At 39.3% G+C, this 19196-nt stretch overlaps 1 protein-coding gene across 1 annotated transcript in view; it reads left to right on the forward strand.

Moving 5' to 3' along the window:
* LOC126260963 (RNA polymerase-associated protein CTR9 homolog) overlaps window positions 1-19196 on the forward strand; it is a 111308-nt gene that overhangs the window by 72627 nt on the left and 19485 nt on the right. Inside the window, exons 13-15 of the mRNA XM_049958488.1 lie at window positions 12134-12250; window positions 14178-14323; window positions 18799-19006. Of these exons, the coding sequence (XP_049814445.1) occupies window positions 12134-12250; window positions 14178-14323; window positions 18799-19006 (471 nt within the window). The remainder of the gene's footprint in view (window positions 1-12133; window positions 12251-14177; window positions 14324-18798; window positions 19007-19196) is intronic.

Below are 19196 nucleotides of genomic sequence, written 5' to 3' on the forward strand. Positions count from 1 at the left end.
ACTGTCAGGTAGTATCTACACCCATTCATCAAAAAGAGAGCTCGGTTGATCAGTCCTCCCAAAAGAAGTCTCAGAATCATAGTAACAGGGTGTTAGTGTGCGATAACTCTTTTATTGTAATCAAGAGAACGAGGGACTTTTGAGAAGATCTCTCCTTTCTATATTCCCAAGCACTGGAAGGTATTGTTGGGTTCCTAAAAAGTGTCAAATGACTTCATAATGGAACACTTCTAATTGAAACTGCTAATTCAATCCAAGCATCTAAGCTTCCGGGATGTAAGGCCTTAGGTGACTACTCAGTTGGGGCTCAGTTACATAACACACTTAACTTTAGTAAGAGCGTGGTTACCTGCTCTGATATAATGGAGGTGGACCCCGTAGAGTTAGGTGAAGAATGAAAAAATATGAGTGTCACGGAAGTGCAGAACTATATGAGGAGAGTCAATGGCAAATTGGAAAAATCTGCAACATTTATTCTAATGTTCAATACTCCAGAATTTCCTGAACGTATCCTTGCAGGTTGTATCCATCTTAAGGTTCGCCTATTTGTTCTTGACCCAATGTGATGCTTCAAATGTCAAACATTTGGCCATTCCACTATGGGATGTAATGGGAGACCTACATGTGGCAATTGTGGAGGCTCAGCTCACAGGGCAGTTTTTGTACACTTCCTCAGAAATGTGTAAACTGCTACTGGGATCACCTAGTGTGGAGCAGAAAGTGTGAGGTTTACAATGAGGAAAGAAAAATTCAGGAGTTAGTCAAGAGACACATACCCTACAGTGAAGCTAGAAAACCTTTCAAAGCAATGCAATCTCCAATTTTTGCTACTTCTTTTGCATCAGCCCTTAAGACGCCAATCGCCAAGTGTGATGCCTCCAAACACACTCGGACCACATATCCAAGTATGATCACATGCACTTGTCAGTGTACCTGCGGGATAAATGCTATGCTTGGAACAGAAGTCATTCAGAAGCTGTTGGCAATGGGCTTACTACCTAAACCGTATACCACTGCCCGTTGTCAGAAGCCTACTAAGCCATCCTCTCAACCCAAACAACCATCTCCTCCCATAAGTAAAGAAAAACATCATTTGAAAAATAGTTTCAAGTTGAAGAAAGTGGTAGTTAAACCTTCAGATTGGCAAGCTCTCTCCCTCTCTGATGGTGACTATGCTCTCAAGGATATGGACTTCCAGTTGGAGGAACCGGAGAGCCAGGAACTGGCTAACATTCCCCCTGACCTCCACGATAAATCACTGACTCTGAGGGAGAAAGAAAATAATAACCATCACTAAACAATGGACTTCTGTGTTGCCGTGGAATTCAAATGGATATCGCTCACATTTGGAAGAATTACAGCTCCTAGTCCAGGAGAACCTGTTCTGCATCTGCTTACAAGAAATGCATCTTGCTCACTGACACCTGCATTACAGGGCTACCATCTTTACAGGAAGGATGATATTACTGGAGATATGGCTAAAGGTTGTTGGGATGGTGCTGTCCATCAATGTCCCATCCCATTGTATGCCATCATCGCATTTTCTGACAGTGGGAGACTGAATGGTTGCAGGTGACAGAAAACAGACTGCGGTTGCTCAAATCGACCACACAGACGTGGCGGACTTCATGGCAGCCTCAGTGCTGGAAGGAGGTTCTGCTTACCAGACTGCGCATTGGACATTGCCCTTTAACACGTGACTTCCTCCTCTGGTGGGAAGCTCCAACACTGTGAAGTTTGTGGTGTGCCACTTTAAGTTCAGCGTATTTTGGTGACATGTGCCCTGTATATTGATACTAGGGCAGCCTCCAGTTCCGATGGAGATTTACCCAACATCCTCCCAGATACTCATTCCAGTGTTAAAAGAGTGGTGAAATTTTGTGAACTGTCATGCCTCATCGCTAAATTTTGGGGAAGGGAGGCAGATTTTGACATTATAAACTGCTCCGCATATGGGGACAGCCTTTGTCTCCGCCTATGAGATTCGCATTCCAACTTTTCATCACAGCACTGATGACCATGATGTTGAGCACCCCTCCCCTCGCCTCTCCTCACATCATCATCATCATAAATAAATAACCATGGATATGATGAGTGTGCATATGACTTGTCAGATGATAAGTGTTTTACCCAACATTCCACACTAAGATGACCACTACTAGGGTATCAGTCAGAGCAAATATACACATACAGTTTAGATTGACCACATCCAATAACCTGTTGCAAGCCTGCCAGCTTTTACTGTTTATCCATAAAATTTACAGAAATTGCAACATGTTATGGTTTTATGGATGGACGATGTCATTTTATGACTTTGTGGACAAAAATGTGAAACGTAAACATTCAATATCACACCTCCTCCATGCAATCGATTATTTGCGTGGGTCAAAGGCAAGTCTACGATAGTCAATAACTCATTCTTTGATACGATAAGTACTTTTAACTGTGTAATATTTTCTGTCATCATTGGAATTGAATTTAAAGTCAGGATAATAGTTCTTCCATGTGAATCTTATGTGTCAACAGGCTGTCTCTGCAAATACTTCATTCTGCTCTGTTCACTTGTTGTAATTTAACCCATAAACTTTGACCACGTATGGACTAATTACATTCGTTCCATATGTGTGTGTGTTTTTTTTACCACGTGTGTAATCTTTGTTCACGAGGTTGGTGGCATGTTCATTTAATGGTTTAAGACTTTGTGTGTGTTGACATGTTTCAACGAAGTGTTTGAATGCCTCGAGTGTTTGTTATAATTTTATGTGATGTCCAGTGATCCAGGTTCCTTTCGATGTCTCAGTAAACACTAAGACATTTGTTCTCAGAAATTGTCATATGCTGTATTCCTATTGCCAAATTTGTGAATAAATCCAACAAGAAACTGTACTTCCAGGCATTGAAAGAATCAAGCTCTGATGATTTTCCATGCATGCTAAAATCAAGAAAGGGAGAAAATTTTGCCTTTTACACAGTATGTGGGTGTGATATTAATATTGCACGTTGTGGAAGAAACGATTTAAGTAATCATGTGAAGTGTGGTAAACATGTAAGTTATGTTAAATCGAAAGGAGATAACGAGAAAATCAACACCTTTTTCGACAAGTCTGGAAACGTTGACAGTGACATAAATAGGGTCGAGTGTCTGTTTACTTCCTTCTTGGTGGAACACAGTGTGCCCTTAAGTGTGGCTGATCATGCTGGTGCTTTATTTAAGGTGATGTTTCCCACATCAGAAGTCACAAAGAAATATAGCTTTGGTCACATGAAAACAACATGCATTGTAAATAAAATGGCAAAAAATGCTTCCTCTTAATTTTTTAAGTGCTTTCAGAACAGACCATTTTCTTTGGCAACAGATTTGAATCAATGATACGAATGTCAAGTTGTATTCTGTTGTTACATTCTATGGTATTCTGTGGGAAGAAGTAGAGAACACTATGCTATCTATACTAGCATTAAACAGGGGCTCAACAGAGCAAAACATAAGTAACCTGATGTTATCACAGCTGAATTCTCATACCATACACAAATGAAAACTGTGTGATTTTCTGTCCCAACAATGTTCCTGTTATGATAGAACACAAAAATTGGGTTTCAGAAGTTCTGAAGACAGTTCAACCAGGTATTGCCATTGTAGGTTGCATTTGCAACCTGATTAATCTGTTGTTGCCGTCTTCAGTCCAAAGACTGGTTTGATGCAGCTCTCCATGCTGCTCTATCCTGTGCAAGCCTCTTCATCTCTGAGTAATTACTGCAACATACATCCTTCTGTATTTACTCAGTGTATTATCTCTTGGCCTACCTCTATGATTTTTACCCTCCGCACTTCCCTCCAATACTATATTGGTGATCCCTTGATGCCTCAGAATGTGTCCTACCAACCGATCCCTTCTATTAGTCAAGTTGTGCCACACATTTCTCTTCGTCCCAATTCTGTTCAGAACCTCCTCATTAGTTATATGATCTACCCATCTAATCTTCAGCATCCTTCTGTTGCACCACATTTCGGAAGCTTCTATTCTCTTCTTATCCAAACTATTTATTGTCCACGTTTCACTTCCATACATGGCCACACACCATATAAATACCTTCAGAAACAATTTCGTGACACTAAATCTATACTCGATGTTAACAAATTTCTCTTCTTCAGAAACTCTTTCCTTGCCATTGCCAGTCTACATTTTATATCTTCTGTACTTCGACCATCAGTTATTTTGCTCCCCAAATAGCCAAACTCATTTACTACTTTAAGTGTCTCATTTCCTAATCTAATTCCCTCAACATCACCTGATTTAATTCAACTGCATTCCATTATCCTTGTTTTGCTTTTATGTAAGTTCAACTTATGTTCTCGTTTTAAGACACTGTCCATTCCGTTCAACTGTTCTGCCAACTCCTTTACTGTCTCTGATAGAATTAAAACGTCATTGGCAAACCTTCAAGGTTTTTATTTCTTCTCTCTGGATTTTAATTCCTACTCCAAATTTTTCTTTTGTTTCCTTTACTGCTTGCTCAATATACAGATTGAATAACATTGGGGATAGGCTACAAACCTGTCTCACTCCCTTCTCAACCACTGCTTCCTTTTCGTACCCCTCGACTCTTGTAACTGCCATCTGGTGTCTTTACAAATTGTAAATAGCCTTTCGGTCCCTGGGTTTTATCCCTACCACCTTCAGAATTTGAAAGAGAGTATTCCAGTCAACATTGTCAAAAGCTTTCTCTAAGTCTAAAAATCCTAACATAAGTTTGCCTTTCCTTAACCTACCTTCTAAGATATGTCATAGGGTCTTCATTGCCTCACATGTTCCTACATTTCTTCAAAACCCAAACTGATCATCCTCGAGATCAACTTCTACCAGTTTTTACATTCGTCTGTAAAGAATTTGTGTTAGTACTTTGCAACTGTGACTTATTAAACTGGTAGTTCAGTAATTTTCACACCTGTCAGCCCTGCTTTCTTTGGGATTGGAATCATTATATTCTTCTTGAAGTCTGAGGGTACTTCGCCTGTCTCATACATCTTGCTCACCAGATGGAAGAGTTTTCTCATAGCTGGCTCTCCTAAGGCTAAAAGTAGTTCTAGCAGAATATTGTCCACTCCCAGGCCCCTGTGTGAACTTTGGTCTTTCAGTGCTCAGTCAAACTCTTCATGCTGTATCATATCTCCCATCTCATCTTCGTCTACGTCCTCTTCCATTTCCATAATATTACCCCCAAGTACATCGCCCTTGTATAGACCCTCTGTATACTTCTTTCACCTTTCTGCTTTCCTTTCTTTGCTTGGGACTGGTTTTCCATCTGAGCTCTTCATAGTAATACAGGTGGTTCTCCTTTCTCCAAAGGTCTCTCTAATTTTCCTGTAGGCGGCATCTATATTACCCCTAGTGATAGAAGCTTCTACATCCTTACATTTGTTCTCGAACCATTCCGGCTTAGCCATTTTGCACTTGCTGTCGATCTCATTTTTGAGATGTTTGTATTCCTTTTCGCCTGCTTCATTTATTACATTTTTATACATTCTCCTTTCATCAGTTAAATTCAACATCTCTTGTGTTACCCAAGAATTTCTATTAGCCCTTTCTTTTTGCCTACTTGATCCTTTGCTGCCTTCACTATTTCATCTCTCAAAGCTACCAATTCTTCTTCTACTGTCTTCCTTTCCCCTTTTCTTGTCAGTCGCTTCTTAATGCTCCCTCTGAAACTCTGTACAATTTCTGATTGTTTCAGTTTATCCAGGTCCCATCTCCTTTAAGTCCTACTTTTTTGCAGTAGTTTCTTTACTTTTAATGTACCATTCACAAACAATAAATGGTGATCAGTGTCCACATCTGCTCCTTGAAATGTTGTACAATTTAAAATCTGGTTCCTAAATGTCTGTCTTACCTTTATATAATCAGTCTGAAACATTTTGGTGTCTCCAGGTCTCTTCCACATATACAACCTTCTTTCACAATTCTTAAACCAAGTGTTGGTGATGATTAAGTTAAGCTGATTAATCTAGCAGCTGAGAAAGATGCTGGTAGATTACTACTTTAAGTGGATGAGGTCCTTGTTGATGCGTTTTATTTCTTAGAGAAGAGTATCAAAAGAAAAAAAGTCTTCAGAAATTTCAAAACTTGCACAATAAAGAGGCAAAGAAAATTCTGAAACGTATGTACCAGGTGGTTACCTTTAAGCAGATGTTTCGAAACTTACTTTATCAGTGGGAACCACATCTTTTCTTCAGTGAGGAAGTAATATTATGTACCCAAAGAATTTCTGCAAGCTGAACAAAGTGGATCTAGAGTTGAACAAAGCGGATCCAAAGAGTATCACAAGAAGAGAATTCTTGATTTTGCTCCTACACATGCTCCTAAGAGAATAGCATGTTCTTCCAGATGTGAGAAACCCATCCTAAAAAGTAAGACTTCTGTTATAGCTTGGGAGGAAAAATTGTTTACGTTCCTGTCCTCAAACTTGAACAAGGCCTTTGGTACTTTCCTTCCTGTGGCTATTCCTGTATTGGACAAATTGAATGTTGGCCTTCAGACTTCTTCCCCTCAAGTTCACTTTTTGTTAGAACTTGTAATGGATTTGTAATAGCAGTTGTTCACCGAATTTGTTAAGTGTAAAATTGTCAAAAGCTCCTCATTGCTTGAAATTGAATACAACCTTATTCAAAATCAGAGAAGTGATGATGAGTTAGTTATTGGCATTCAGACTTCGAACATAGTGAATGATCTCCAGGATACAGATAAATCCCTTTTCTTTTCATCAGTGAGAAACTACTTTTGTACTGCCTGTGACTACATCATCAAGTTTCTACTAAACGATGATGTTTTAAATCATGCTCAAGTTGTTAGGTTGGACTAAACTGAAGATGAATATTTTTCTTCCATTTGTTTTTTCTTGGAAAAGTTCTCTTTCTTGTTATGCGAGGTGGTGAATGAGCTTCAGAGGCAGTTTACAGATCTTCAAGTAGATGACACTTTGGCTGCAAATCGAGATTCCAATTGGGCACAAATATAGAGAATTCTTGGAGCCAATGGGCTTCTTAAGTATAACTGAATTTCTAGAGTAATGCTCTCTATTCTTACCCATATCAATGCAGAATGCGAACGTGTTTGCAGCCTTGTGAAGAAAAATAGAACAAAGTTCAGATCATCCATGTCCAGTGAATCTGTGGAGTCTTTCTATTTTGAAGACCAGGAGTTCTGGTCCCTGTTATGACAAATTTTCTCAAGTCTTTTTGCAGGAAGTTAAAAAGGCAACAGCTATGACTTCAAATTCAACTAGCATGTGATTTGCAGTGTGTGTTATATTATTTCTTTCCTTTGTTACATTAGTTTCATTGTGTAAAGCCTTTTAAGTTATTGCATATCTGCTTAATTTATCAAGAAAGTCCTGTTATGTACACTCCGAACCAATATTTACCATGCCTGCTGCTGTTTAATGTGGATTTCTTCTTGATTGTTATGTTCATCTACAGATCATTGGCCTATGATGTAAGTAGATGTGATTTCATTGAAGTATCCTGTTTAAAGCATTAATTATCGTATTTTGTTGCCCAGAAGTATTATTATTTTCATCAAGCAGGGGATGTTGCAAATCGTCAGATTTTTTTGTTGTCCTTACAAAGTAAACTCTGAATTACAAAACCCACTTGTAAGAAAATTCCCCTTTTAACAAATATTTACATTGATTGTGGCAAAACTCCCATAAGAACAATGACGTTCCTCCCCACTGTCCCATTTTTAACAAGCCCTGCTTTAAGAAAACTTCCATTTTTCAGGAATAAACTTGAAACACTCTGCAAATTCAAATCCACTTTTTATGCACTTCCGCAGATGTCTGTTTGAGTTTCTGATATCTTTGTTTCACAAAAGTCATACTTTGTGTTACGTGACATAGTAAATGGTAATTGTCTGTCAGTCGGCACATTCCGTAGATCATTAACTTGACTTCTATTGTATTGATACAAGCTGATGCACTGAATGAAACAGAAGGAGATTTACACCCTGCCTAGTATGACCTGACATCACAGTTACTGATTCTACGAAGTGTGAAAAGTGTAATTTTTAATTGAATTGTCAAAATTGTCCGTTTTGTGAAGTTATGAGCTGCAAACCTAGAAATCTTACAATTCAGCAAAAGCTGACAATCATCCTGAATATCAGAGACAATTGGAATATAAAACTTTTCGACATGACGACGAAATAAGATTTAACACCATCTGCATGTACATGTGTGGCATACCCAGAAAATAAGTAAGCGTTCTTGAATGCTGAAGCTATTGCTTCCTGCATATCCAAAAGCAAGACCATTCATTTGTCTGCATGTGGTGATATGGAAAATATTCTTTTAAAGTGGGTTCAAGGAATGAGAAGTGACAGCTCCTGTAAATGGAAACATGTTGTGAAAGAAGGCTTATGAAATTTCCATGAAGATCAGTGTTGGAAATTTCAGTGCATTGAAAAGCTGGCTGGATTGTTTTAAAAAAAGGCATGATCTGTCATTTCAAAGTGTAAACAGAGGAAGTGATGTTGAGGTCTTAGAAAGTGTAAACTATTGGAAGAACATTACATAGCCACAACTGATACAAAATTGTGAGCGTACAGCCATTTTCAACACTGATGAAACCAGCATCTTTTGTAATTTATGTCCTGCAAAATCATATTCCATTAACACAACAGACTGTTTTTAAGGTACACAAAGACTGATTGCAGTACATCAGTTGCTGTTCAAGACCGCATTGTTCTAGAAGAAGAATGGAGTAGGATCACTGACATTTCTGAAAATGTGTTATTCCAGAAATTTGTTTGTTGTGATGATGATATCCTTACTTTCAAACCTGAAATTGATGCAAGTGAAATGTGCAAAATATTTGTGAAAGAACACTGAGTTAGGAGCTGATGAAGATGATGACTATGAAAACGAGACCATTCCACAAAGTTTTGCTGCTACTATGCAAGGGCTGTTATCCTCAGCAATTTCATTTCCTCTTTTAATGTAGCTGAATGAGTTCTAACTGTAATGACAACTTCTTTCAGTACAATGCACTGGAAGAACAAATAAACAAATCTTCTCGATTTAAATAAATAAATAAATAAAGGATGTCACCAGAATGAGATTTTCACTCTGCAGCGGAGTGTGCACTGATATTAAACTTCCTGGCAGATTAAAACTGTGTGCCAGACCGAGACTCGAACTCGGGACCTTTGCCTTTCGTAGGCAAGTCCAACTGAGCTACCCAAGCACAACTCACACTCCGTCCTCACAGCTTTACTTCTGTCAGTATCTCGTCTCCTACCTTCCAAACTTTACAGAAGCTCTCCTGCGAACCTTGCAGAACTAGCTCTCCTGAAAGAAAGGATATTGCGGAGACATGGCTTAGCCACAGCCTGGGGGATGTTTCCAGAATGAGATTTTTTACTGTGCAGTGGAGTTTGCGCTTATATGAAACTTCCTGGCAGATTAAAACTGTGTGCCGGACCGAGCACTTGTCCGTGAAAGGCAAAGGTCCAGAGTTCGAGTCTCGGTCCGGTACACAGTTTTAATCTGCCAGGAAGTTTCAAATAAAGGATGTGTTCTATGAAAAGTGTGATGATTACATATTGACCACATTTACATTTGTGGCACAAGATATGGTAATTTTGTAATGAAAAAGCACTTATATCACCTAAACATGCCAGATTATGATTCTGGGTCCCTCCTTCTGTTTACTCTGGTAAAACCCCCATGTAAAGGAAATCCTTTTTAAGGAAAAAAATATTTGTGTCCTCAGAAATTTGTTAAAAATAGGTTTTACTGTATGTTGACATTTAAACTCATTGCGTGATTTTAGTTTCACTAGTCACTTCTCCTTCTTTACCTTTCTGTCACATTTGCACAAGTTCCTTCTCCCATTTACTGTTTACATTCAGACTTTTCTTCTATCTGTGTGTGTCTATAACTACTTCCTCCCCCCACCCCACCCTCACCCCAGCCACACAGAAATTTCGAGCAGATTATAGCTGTAGTGCTGGTGGTAATTTAGCTGTTCAAGGACCATTTTTACAATGTTATAGAAATTGGGAGCATCATACAAGAAAAAACATATACAGAGACATACAAATGTACACAGATATGTTTAAATACAATTGGTCAGCCAATGGGGCATGGCCTTGTTTGAGGAACCATCCCAACACTTCAAATAGTACAGACCATGAATTTATCTGGACTCTTTAACTCTTGTGAGCGACACATCTCACAACTTGACTTCACAGATTCTATTCTAATTCAATAAAGGCCAATAGGATGGATTTGCCTCAGGTGGCAATATCGAATGTCGTGCTACTCTAAATATGGGGAGAATTCTTGTTTCTTGAATTTCTGTGTTGTGCAGCTGTAGTCTGTTAAGATGGTGTTATCAGCACTGGACAGAGTTTGAAACAGGCCTTTTTGTGGGCCTCCATTTGGCTTGCTATTGGAATTGTGCATTACGCAGATTTGTGGGGCATTTGAATATGAGAGTGGCCTGATGTTGGACTGCATCATAATGGTTCCAGTCAACCACATCTGATCACTTCAAGGGGAGATTACCATATTGTGCGCCAAGCACATTGTAACACCTTCACATCCACACCTCTATGTTATCCCGCACCATTCATCAGAAACTAACAGCAGCCGAACTAGAGATTCACTGTCTCATGCATAGGCTTCCATTAACACCACAATACAGGCAGCTGAGTGGTGCCGTAACTGGGAAACATGTGCTGCTGATGAATGGCATTGTATTATGTTCAGTGATGAATTACAGTTCTATATTACCCCAGTTGGTGAACATTGTGGAGACCTGGGGAGAGGCCCCTTTCTGCAATGCTTTGGAGAGGTCCAGCAGTGTTACTACTGGTGTCATAGTGAGGGGTGCCATTGGGTTTGACTTCAGGTCGTGGCTGGTAGTGATTGAGGGAATTCTGATGATGGCAAAATGGAATGTCATGGACATCATGTCTCCTCATGTGTTACCTCTCTTGTGACAGTATTGAGGTGCCATTTTTCAACAGGACAATGCTTTTTCACACATGGCACTTTTTTCTATGAACTTTCTGCGTGATGTTATCGTAGTCCTCTGTGCAGCAAGATTCCCATATGTGCCTTGATAGGACACGTGCAAGATCAGCTCAAATGTTAACTCTGTCCCAGTGCCAATAACCAGAATATCAACAGTTGTTGGCCAGCCTGCTTCAGGAAAGGATATGACAGTTTTATAACCCCTGTCCCAACTGAATTAGTGCATGCGTAAAGGCAAGAGAAGGTGAAACATCATACTGATAAATGGGCTCACATTGGCAAGTTCTTTGTAAATTTTGCCGAATATTACAATCTCTGAAATAACATCACATGCCCTTCCTGTCAGTGAAGTATGTTTCCATTTTGTCCTCCTCTTCTGGTTGCTGCCCTTTTTTTCCCCCAAGCAGAGAATTTGCGTGCTGTCCAGTCTGCACTCATCCTCACAACTGGTAGGTTCTTCACTCTCTGGGATTTGAGTGAACTGCCCTCCTTCCTTACCTTCACCAACCTCTCCCTATTTCCTCTGCAAGGAAGGAAATAATGCTACTGAAAATTAGAATATTTATTAAGTTCTTGTAATTTTATGTGTGTATATCAGCGGTACTCACTTTTGTATCCTGAAGGTGAGTACTGACCATCCAACTCTGTCTTCTTGTAATTTGATAAATTTTATTCCCATTTGTGAATCTCTGAATGTATTAAGATTTTAAATTAGATCAAGCCTTTCTAGATCAAGATACTGATATAGCTAAATTAATATATTATTTTAAATTGATGAATGGTTGTTAAATTTTAGCCGGCCGCTGGTGGCCGAGCGATTCTGGCGCTACGGTCTGGAACCACGCGACCGCTACGGTCGCAGGTTCGAATCCTGCCTCGGGCATGGATGTGTGTGTTGTCCTTAGGTTAGTTAGGTTTAAGTATTTCTAAGTTCTAGGGGACTTATGACCTCAGCAGTTGAGTCCCATAGTGCTCAGAGCCATTTTTTTTTGTTAAATTTTAATTCTTCTGTTTTGTTTTGTGTCTTCATTGAATGATTTCTCATTGTATTGAGCTTTTCACTAGTGTATAATCAACATTTGTTATGTTTATTTTACAGTATGAAAACTGCCTAAGAAAATTCTACAAGTATCACAATGTCGAAGTGTTGCAGTATCTAGCTAGAGCCTACTTTAAGGCAGGGAAGCTGAAGGAAGCAAAAATGACATTTCTTAAGGTAACTAAAGGTCCTACTTTAGTGATTAAACTTGAATAGGTGTAGTAAGTTCTGATAGGGTTAATAAGAAAATATGATTACAAATTAAAGTGGGAATGTTCAGAGTAGATAAAAACATATATTAATAAATGACTCTATTCCAGACATTATAGAGATTTAAGTGTAAGTGCAACAGATGATAATGAGACACTGAAGCAGTTCTTGGCTATGAAACAGTTGTTTGAGAAGCATGTGATAATAGTACCAGTATTTAGATACTTTTGTGTATCACATATTTTTAAATGTTCATAGTTTTTTATTTTAAAATTTTAAATGTCTTGACTTGGCACACAAGTGCCATTGATATCAATGAAATTTTGTTTTCTTATGTTGATACGTGTGTAATAATGTGATTAAAATGTCAACTGGTTCCTGTCAGCTGAACATATTTCCTGTTTGTGCCATACAGCACAGTCACTTTCGAATCACAGAAAATTTTCATCTTAACTTGACAGCAATACAGAAGGAAAAAAAGAAAAAGAAAAAGAAATTGGGGAAGGTGCTGAAAGGTACTAGCTTGTGCTTCTAGTACTCTCTCAAAGTCTGAGATAAATACTCTTCAACCAAGAGAGAGTATCTTGCAATTGTTTGGGCCATCTACATGTTCCAGCAGTATTTATTTGGCAAATCGTTCACTGTTGTCATGGGCCACCACTCTCTATGCTGGCTGACTAGCCTGAGGGATCCATCGGGCTGACTGACAAGATAGGCACTGATGCTTCAAGAGTGATATGCCACAGTGATATACAAAAGCAAACACAGAGACTACCTTTCAAGGAATCTGGCAGAACACAGCAGTGTGAGTGAAAAGAGACTGGTAATCCTGACTAATGAAGAAAACTGATAGCATACAATCTCATATGCAAGTGAAGTGACAGAAATCTCTCTCTCTCTATCTATCTATCTATCTATCTTGCTGTCTTTCTCTGTGCCTTCTTTTTTGAGGCTCTGCAGGCTGTGTTGAGTGTGTGGCAGTAACTATAAAAATCAAAAAGGTCAGTGAACATTCATTATTCAATGTACTGCAGATAATATTTCATTACTTATAGTGAAGAGATGATACATTGCAGTTGAAAGGACTGAAAAGCCTGTAGAGTCCCCCATCATGAAGAGAGAGACAGAACAATGCATCTGTGAAATTTGCTATCAGCTAAGAACTGTTACCCTAAATGAGATACTCGGTAAGGCATTCTACAATATCAAATAGAATTCATTGTTCTCATAATGTGTGTAAGAAAACAATCCTCGGAAACATCTTGTCATTATAGTGATGAACTAAATTTCTCAAGTACAATGTACTTCAGATACTATTCTATTTTGCACCATAAAGGAAAAGATAGTGCATAGCAGATGGAAGTGATCCATTGTAATTATGTGATGAATTAAACTACAAATAACATTGAAAAAAAAAACAAGTATCAGAAAAAGTAGCCAGAAAAACTGTAGCTCATGTGCATCTGGGTGTGATGTTTGAAGGAAACCAATCTGGAGGACAAATGCAATCGCAATGATGGTGATTCTCTCATACTTCCTAGGAATGATCGTCGTGGAGACAGAAATGAAAATACGAGTTCGTATGAGTCAAGGTACAAATCTTGATATAATTTTTATAAATATGTTTCTTCCTAATGATGCCTTCTTTATATGCTGATGTGCTCTTCTCTCATCATCTAATGAAGTAATTTTTCTCCAGAAGATAGTAGAATAATATGCTTCTCAAAACACACTAGGCACACTGTATGTTGTTGCAGTTGGTATCCTGAAAATATTTCAAGACTTCAATAACCATGTATGCATATTTACCCATTGTTGTGGAGTTTGTTTTGATGTTTTGTGAGCTTTTTATACCACAGTGGTAGAGTTACAGCTCACCATTTCAATTTTTCAGGCTCGACGTGTGGCTCCGCAGGATACAGTACTCCTCTATAATATTGCCCTTGTGCTGCAGAGGCTTGCTACCCAAATTCTGGAAGATCAGAAGTCCACTTTGGAGACAGTGTTGCAGGCTGTCCATGAGCTTGGACTATCACACAAGTACTTTTGATTCCTATTATTTCTCTGAGTATTCATTCTGTGTACAAATTAAGCTCAGAATAATATTATCATATAGCAGAAATAATTAAGTGCCCTAATCCTAAAATGGGAAAGTGTGGATGTGAAAGTTTCATGTTACAGATTGTTGTATTTTTCTCAGTTTGAAAATTCTTGAACTGTGTGAAGATGCCTTAAATTTGAACGGATGAAACAGGCATTGTTGTGAAACTTCCTGGCGGATTAAAGCTGTAAGTTGGACTGGGACTTGAACCTGGAGCCTTGATTTTAATGGCCTGTGTTCTTACCAGCTGAACATCCAGGCACGATCCATACATCTACATCTACACCCATACTCCGCAAGCCACCTGACGGTTGTGGCGGAGGGTACCCTGAGTACCTCTATCAGTTCTCCCTTCTATTCCAGTCTCGTATCGTTCGTGGAAAGAAGGATTGTCGGTATGCTTCTGTGTGGGCTCTAATCTCTCTGATTTTATCCTCATGGTCTCTTCGCGAGATATACGTAGGAGGGAGCAATATACTGCTTGACTCATTGGTGAAGGTATGTTCTCGAAACTTTAACAAAAGCCTGTACCGAGCTACTGAGCGTCTCTCCCGCAGAGCCTTCCACTGGAGTTTATCTATCATCTCCGTAACGCTTTCGCGATTACTAAATGATCCTGTAACGAAGCGCGCTGCTCTCCGTTGTATCTTCTCTATCTCTTCTATCAACCCTATCTGGTACGGATCCAACACTGCTGAGCAGTATTCAAGCAGTGAGCGAACAAGCGTACTGTAACCTACTTCCTTTGTTTTCGGATTGCATTTCCTTAGGATTCTTCCAATGAATCTCAGTCTGGCATCTGCTTTACCGATGATCAACTTTATATGATCATTCCATTTCAAATCACTCCTAATGCGTACTCCCAGATAATTTATGGAATTAACTGCTTCCAGTTGCTGACCTGCTATTTTGTAGCTAAATGATAAGGGATCTATCTTTCTATGAATTCGCAGCACATTACACTTGTCTACATTGAGATTCAATTGCCATTCCATGCACCATGCGTCAATTCGCTGCAGATCCTCCTGCATTTCAGTACAATTTTCCATTGTTACAGCCTCTCGATACACCACAGCATCATCTGCAAAAAGCCTCAGTGAACTTCCGATGTCATCCACAAGGTCATTTATGTATATTGTGAATAGCAACAGTCCTATGACACTACCCTGCGGCACACCTGAAATCACTCTTATTTCGGAAGACTTCTCTCCATTGAGAATGACATGATGCGTTCTGTTATCTAGGAACTCTTCAATCCAATCACACAATTGGTCTGATAGTCCATATGCTCTTACTTTGTTCATTAAACGACTGTGGGGAACTGTATCGAACGCCTTGCGGAAGTCAAGAAACACAGCATCTACCTGTGAACCCGTGTCAGTGGCCCTCTGAGTCTCGTGGACGAATAGCACAAGCTGGGTTTCGCACGACTGTCTTTCTCGAAACCCATGCTGATTCCTACAGAGTAGATTTCTAGTCTCCAGGAAAGTCATTATACTCGAACATAGTACGTGTTCCAAAATTCTACAACTGATCGATGTTAGAGATATAGGTTTATAGTTCTGCACATCTGTTAGACGTCCCTTCTTGAAAACGAGGATGACCTGTGCCCTTTTCCAATCCTTTGGAATGCTACGCTCTTCTAGAGACCTACGGTACACCGCTGCAAGAAGGGGGGCAAGTTCCTTCACGTAGTCTGTGTAAAATCGAACTGGTATCCCATCAGGTCCAGCGGCCTTTCCTCTTTTGAGCGATTTTAATTGTTTCTCTATCCCTCTGTTGTCTATTTCGATATCTACCATTTTGTCATCTGTGCGACAATCTAGAGAAGGAACTACAGTGCACTCTTCCTCTGTGAAACAGCTTTGGAAAAAGACATTTAGTATTTCGGCCTTTAGTCTGTCATCTTCTGTTTCAGTACCATTTTGGTCACAGAGTGTCTTGACATTTTGTTTTGATCCACCTACCGCTTTGACATAAGACCAAAATTTCTTAGGATTTTCTGCCAAGTCAGTACATATAACTTTACTTTCGAAGTCATTGAACGCCTCTCGCATAGCCCTCCTCACACTACATTTCGCTTCGCGTAATTTTTGTTTGTCTGCAAGGCTTAGGCTATGTTTATGTTTGCTGTGAAGTTCCCTTTGCTTCCGCAGCAGTTTTCTAACTCGGTTGTTGTACCACGGTGGCTCTTTTCCATCTCTTATGATCTTGCTTGGCACACATATTGTACGATGGTTTTGAACTTTGTCCACTGATCCTCAACACTATCTATACTTGAGACAAAACTTTTGTGTTGAGCCGTCAGGTACTCTGTAATCTGCTTTTTGTCACTTTTGCTAAACAGAAAAATCTTCCTACCTTTTTTAATATTTCTATTTACGGCTGAAATCATTGATGCCGTAACCGCTTTATGATCGCTGATTCCCTGTTCTGCGTTAACTATTTCAAATAGTTCGGGTCTGTTGGTCACCAGAAGGTCTAATATGTTATTGCCACGAGTCGGTTCTCTGTTTAACTGCTCAAGGTAGTTTTCAGATAAAGCACTTAAAAAAATTTCACTGGATTCTTTGTCCCTGCCACCCGTTATGAACGTTTGAGCCTCCCAGTTTATATCCAGCAAATTAAAATCTCCACCCAGAACTATAACATGGTGGGGAAATCTACTCGAAATATTTTCTAAATTATCCTTCAGGTGCTCAGCCACAACAGCTGCTGAGCGAGGGGGCCTATAGAGACATCGAATTACCATGTTTGAGCCTGCTTTAACCGTGACCTTCACCCAAATCATTTCACATTTCGGATCTCCGTCAGTTTCCTTCGATACTGTTGCACTTCTTATCGCTATAAACACGCCTCCCCCTTCACTGTCCAGCCTGTCTCTGCGGTATACATTCCAATCTGAGTTTAGGATTTCATTACTGTTTACATCTGGTTTCAGCGAACTTTCTGTCCCTGGGTCATGAATTGTGCCTGGATAATTATCGATATGAGCACTGCTCTTGTGCTCTTGAAAAGACAGTGTTTTGGGTTCGAGTCCTGGTCCAGCGCATTGTTTTAATCTGCCTGTAAGTTTCATAACTGTGCATGCTCCACTGCAGATCGAAAAATTCATTCAGGGTGTTTTTGTTAGGAGTGGGGAGGGGGGGGGGGGGGGGTTAATGGGGAATATGCCAAGTCAGACTGCTCTCTTCCAAGAGAAAACTATAGGCTTTCTGGGTAATCCCTTACAACAGGCATATGTAGCATCAGGAGATCCATCATTGTGGCCATGGCTGTTAAATTTCAACAATTCCATTATACCCATTCTGAGATTAGTCTGAATCACAAAGAGTTATTTTCATACTAGGTGGTTGATTAGTGAGTTAGAAGTATCATAATAACGAGCTCTGGAACATTAGATCTGCATTGTCATATAGGTTGAGGTTCTAGACACACGGATTGGTGTCGTCGTCTGAGTGGTGGCACACACTGCATCTCTCTCTCTCTCTCTCTCTCTCTCTCTCTCTCTCTCTCTCTCTTTCCATCTATCTATCTCTCCATACCCTGCCCTTTTTCTATACGAATTTTAGTGTGTTGCAGGCTGAGGATTACATTTTTAACTGAATGGTTAAAGAACATTTTGTCATTGAAAATTCTGAGCATCTGCATATTTAGTATTCAAATGAAGCATAACAATCTAAAAAACTTTTACTAGGAAGTTCCATTGAGGTTTTGTGTGCAATGCTTATTCTGCTGTATCCCGTTTTAGGATTATTTTTTCCTCTGTCCCTCCTGTATGCAACTAATTCTTTTTGTCAGGGTTGGATGATTTTTTTGTGAGTCTTTCCGCCACATGTTCTTGAAAGCCTCAACCTGTGAATAATGCAGGTAATTTGCCATCGGTAAGTCCTAAATTCATAACTGTTAGTGAAATGATACATTTTCTGACTGAATAGTGCCAAATGCCTTTTGCTAAAAGTGAAGTACTGATTTGGCAAAACTGCTTTTCCAAGCTTGTAACCAATAACCATAGGTACCAGTATCTTTACTGCAATAATTCCTGTGCACAGTTTGGTGAATTCTGTTAAAAATTGTGTCTGTGTAGCAGAGAATTCTACACATTTTTAAAGGAATTTCAAGCTGGCATCTGTCATTAATACTGCCACATGTTTACTCCCTGCACTTAAGGCTTCTTCATATGAGTCTCATTATACCTTTACTGTGTTGAACATATCTGCTCAAAACTGTCATTCTTTTTTTCCTTCCTCCAGCTTTCCTCCCAATATAAATTTTTTGCCCCCTCTCTCTGCCTCACATTTTTTACATTTCTACCTCCTCCAAATGGGGTAAATATAGAATCTTCTATGTTTTTGTGGTTTTCTGTAAACAAATGGTACGTATTTGATTTCTTAAAACTAATTTGATATTTCAGATATTTCCAGTACTTATCAGTACATGGAGATCGTTTAAGATATGATGTTAACATAGCAGCACAAGAAGCTAATAAGTGTCAAGATCTGTTGTCACAAGCTCAGTATCATGTGGCACGTGCCCGTAGAGTAGATGAAGAAGAACGACAACTGCGTCGCAAACAAGAAGAAGAGCGTGAAGCCTTTAGGCTTAAACAAGTTGAGGAACAGGTAGGAGGCATAATTCAGAAGTTTTATGGACAGTCATAGATCATTCTCTCTGTAAAATGAAATGATAGTTTTAAAAAAAATTCTATTTAGTCATTGAGATCACTGTGACAAACTATTGTGTATCCATATCCTTTTTTTCTAAATGGCTGGTTAATCTGAACGATAGATAATCAGATACATTTTCCTGCCT

Source organism: Schistocerca nitens, chromosome 5 (assembly GCF_023898315.1).
Source record: "Schistocerca nitens isolate TAMUIC-IGC-003100 chromosome 5, iqSchNite1.1, whole genome shotgun sequence".
In the NCBI taxonomy this organism is placed as follows: Eukaryota; Metazoa; Arthropoda; class Insecta; order Orthoptera; family Acrididae; genus Schistocerca; species Schistocerca nitens.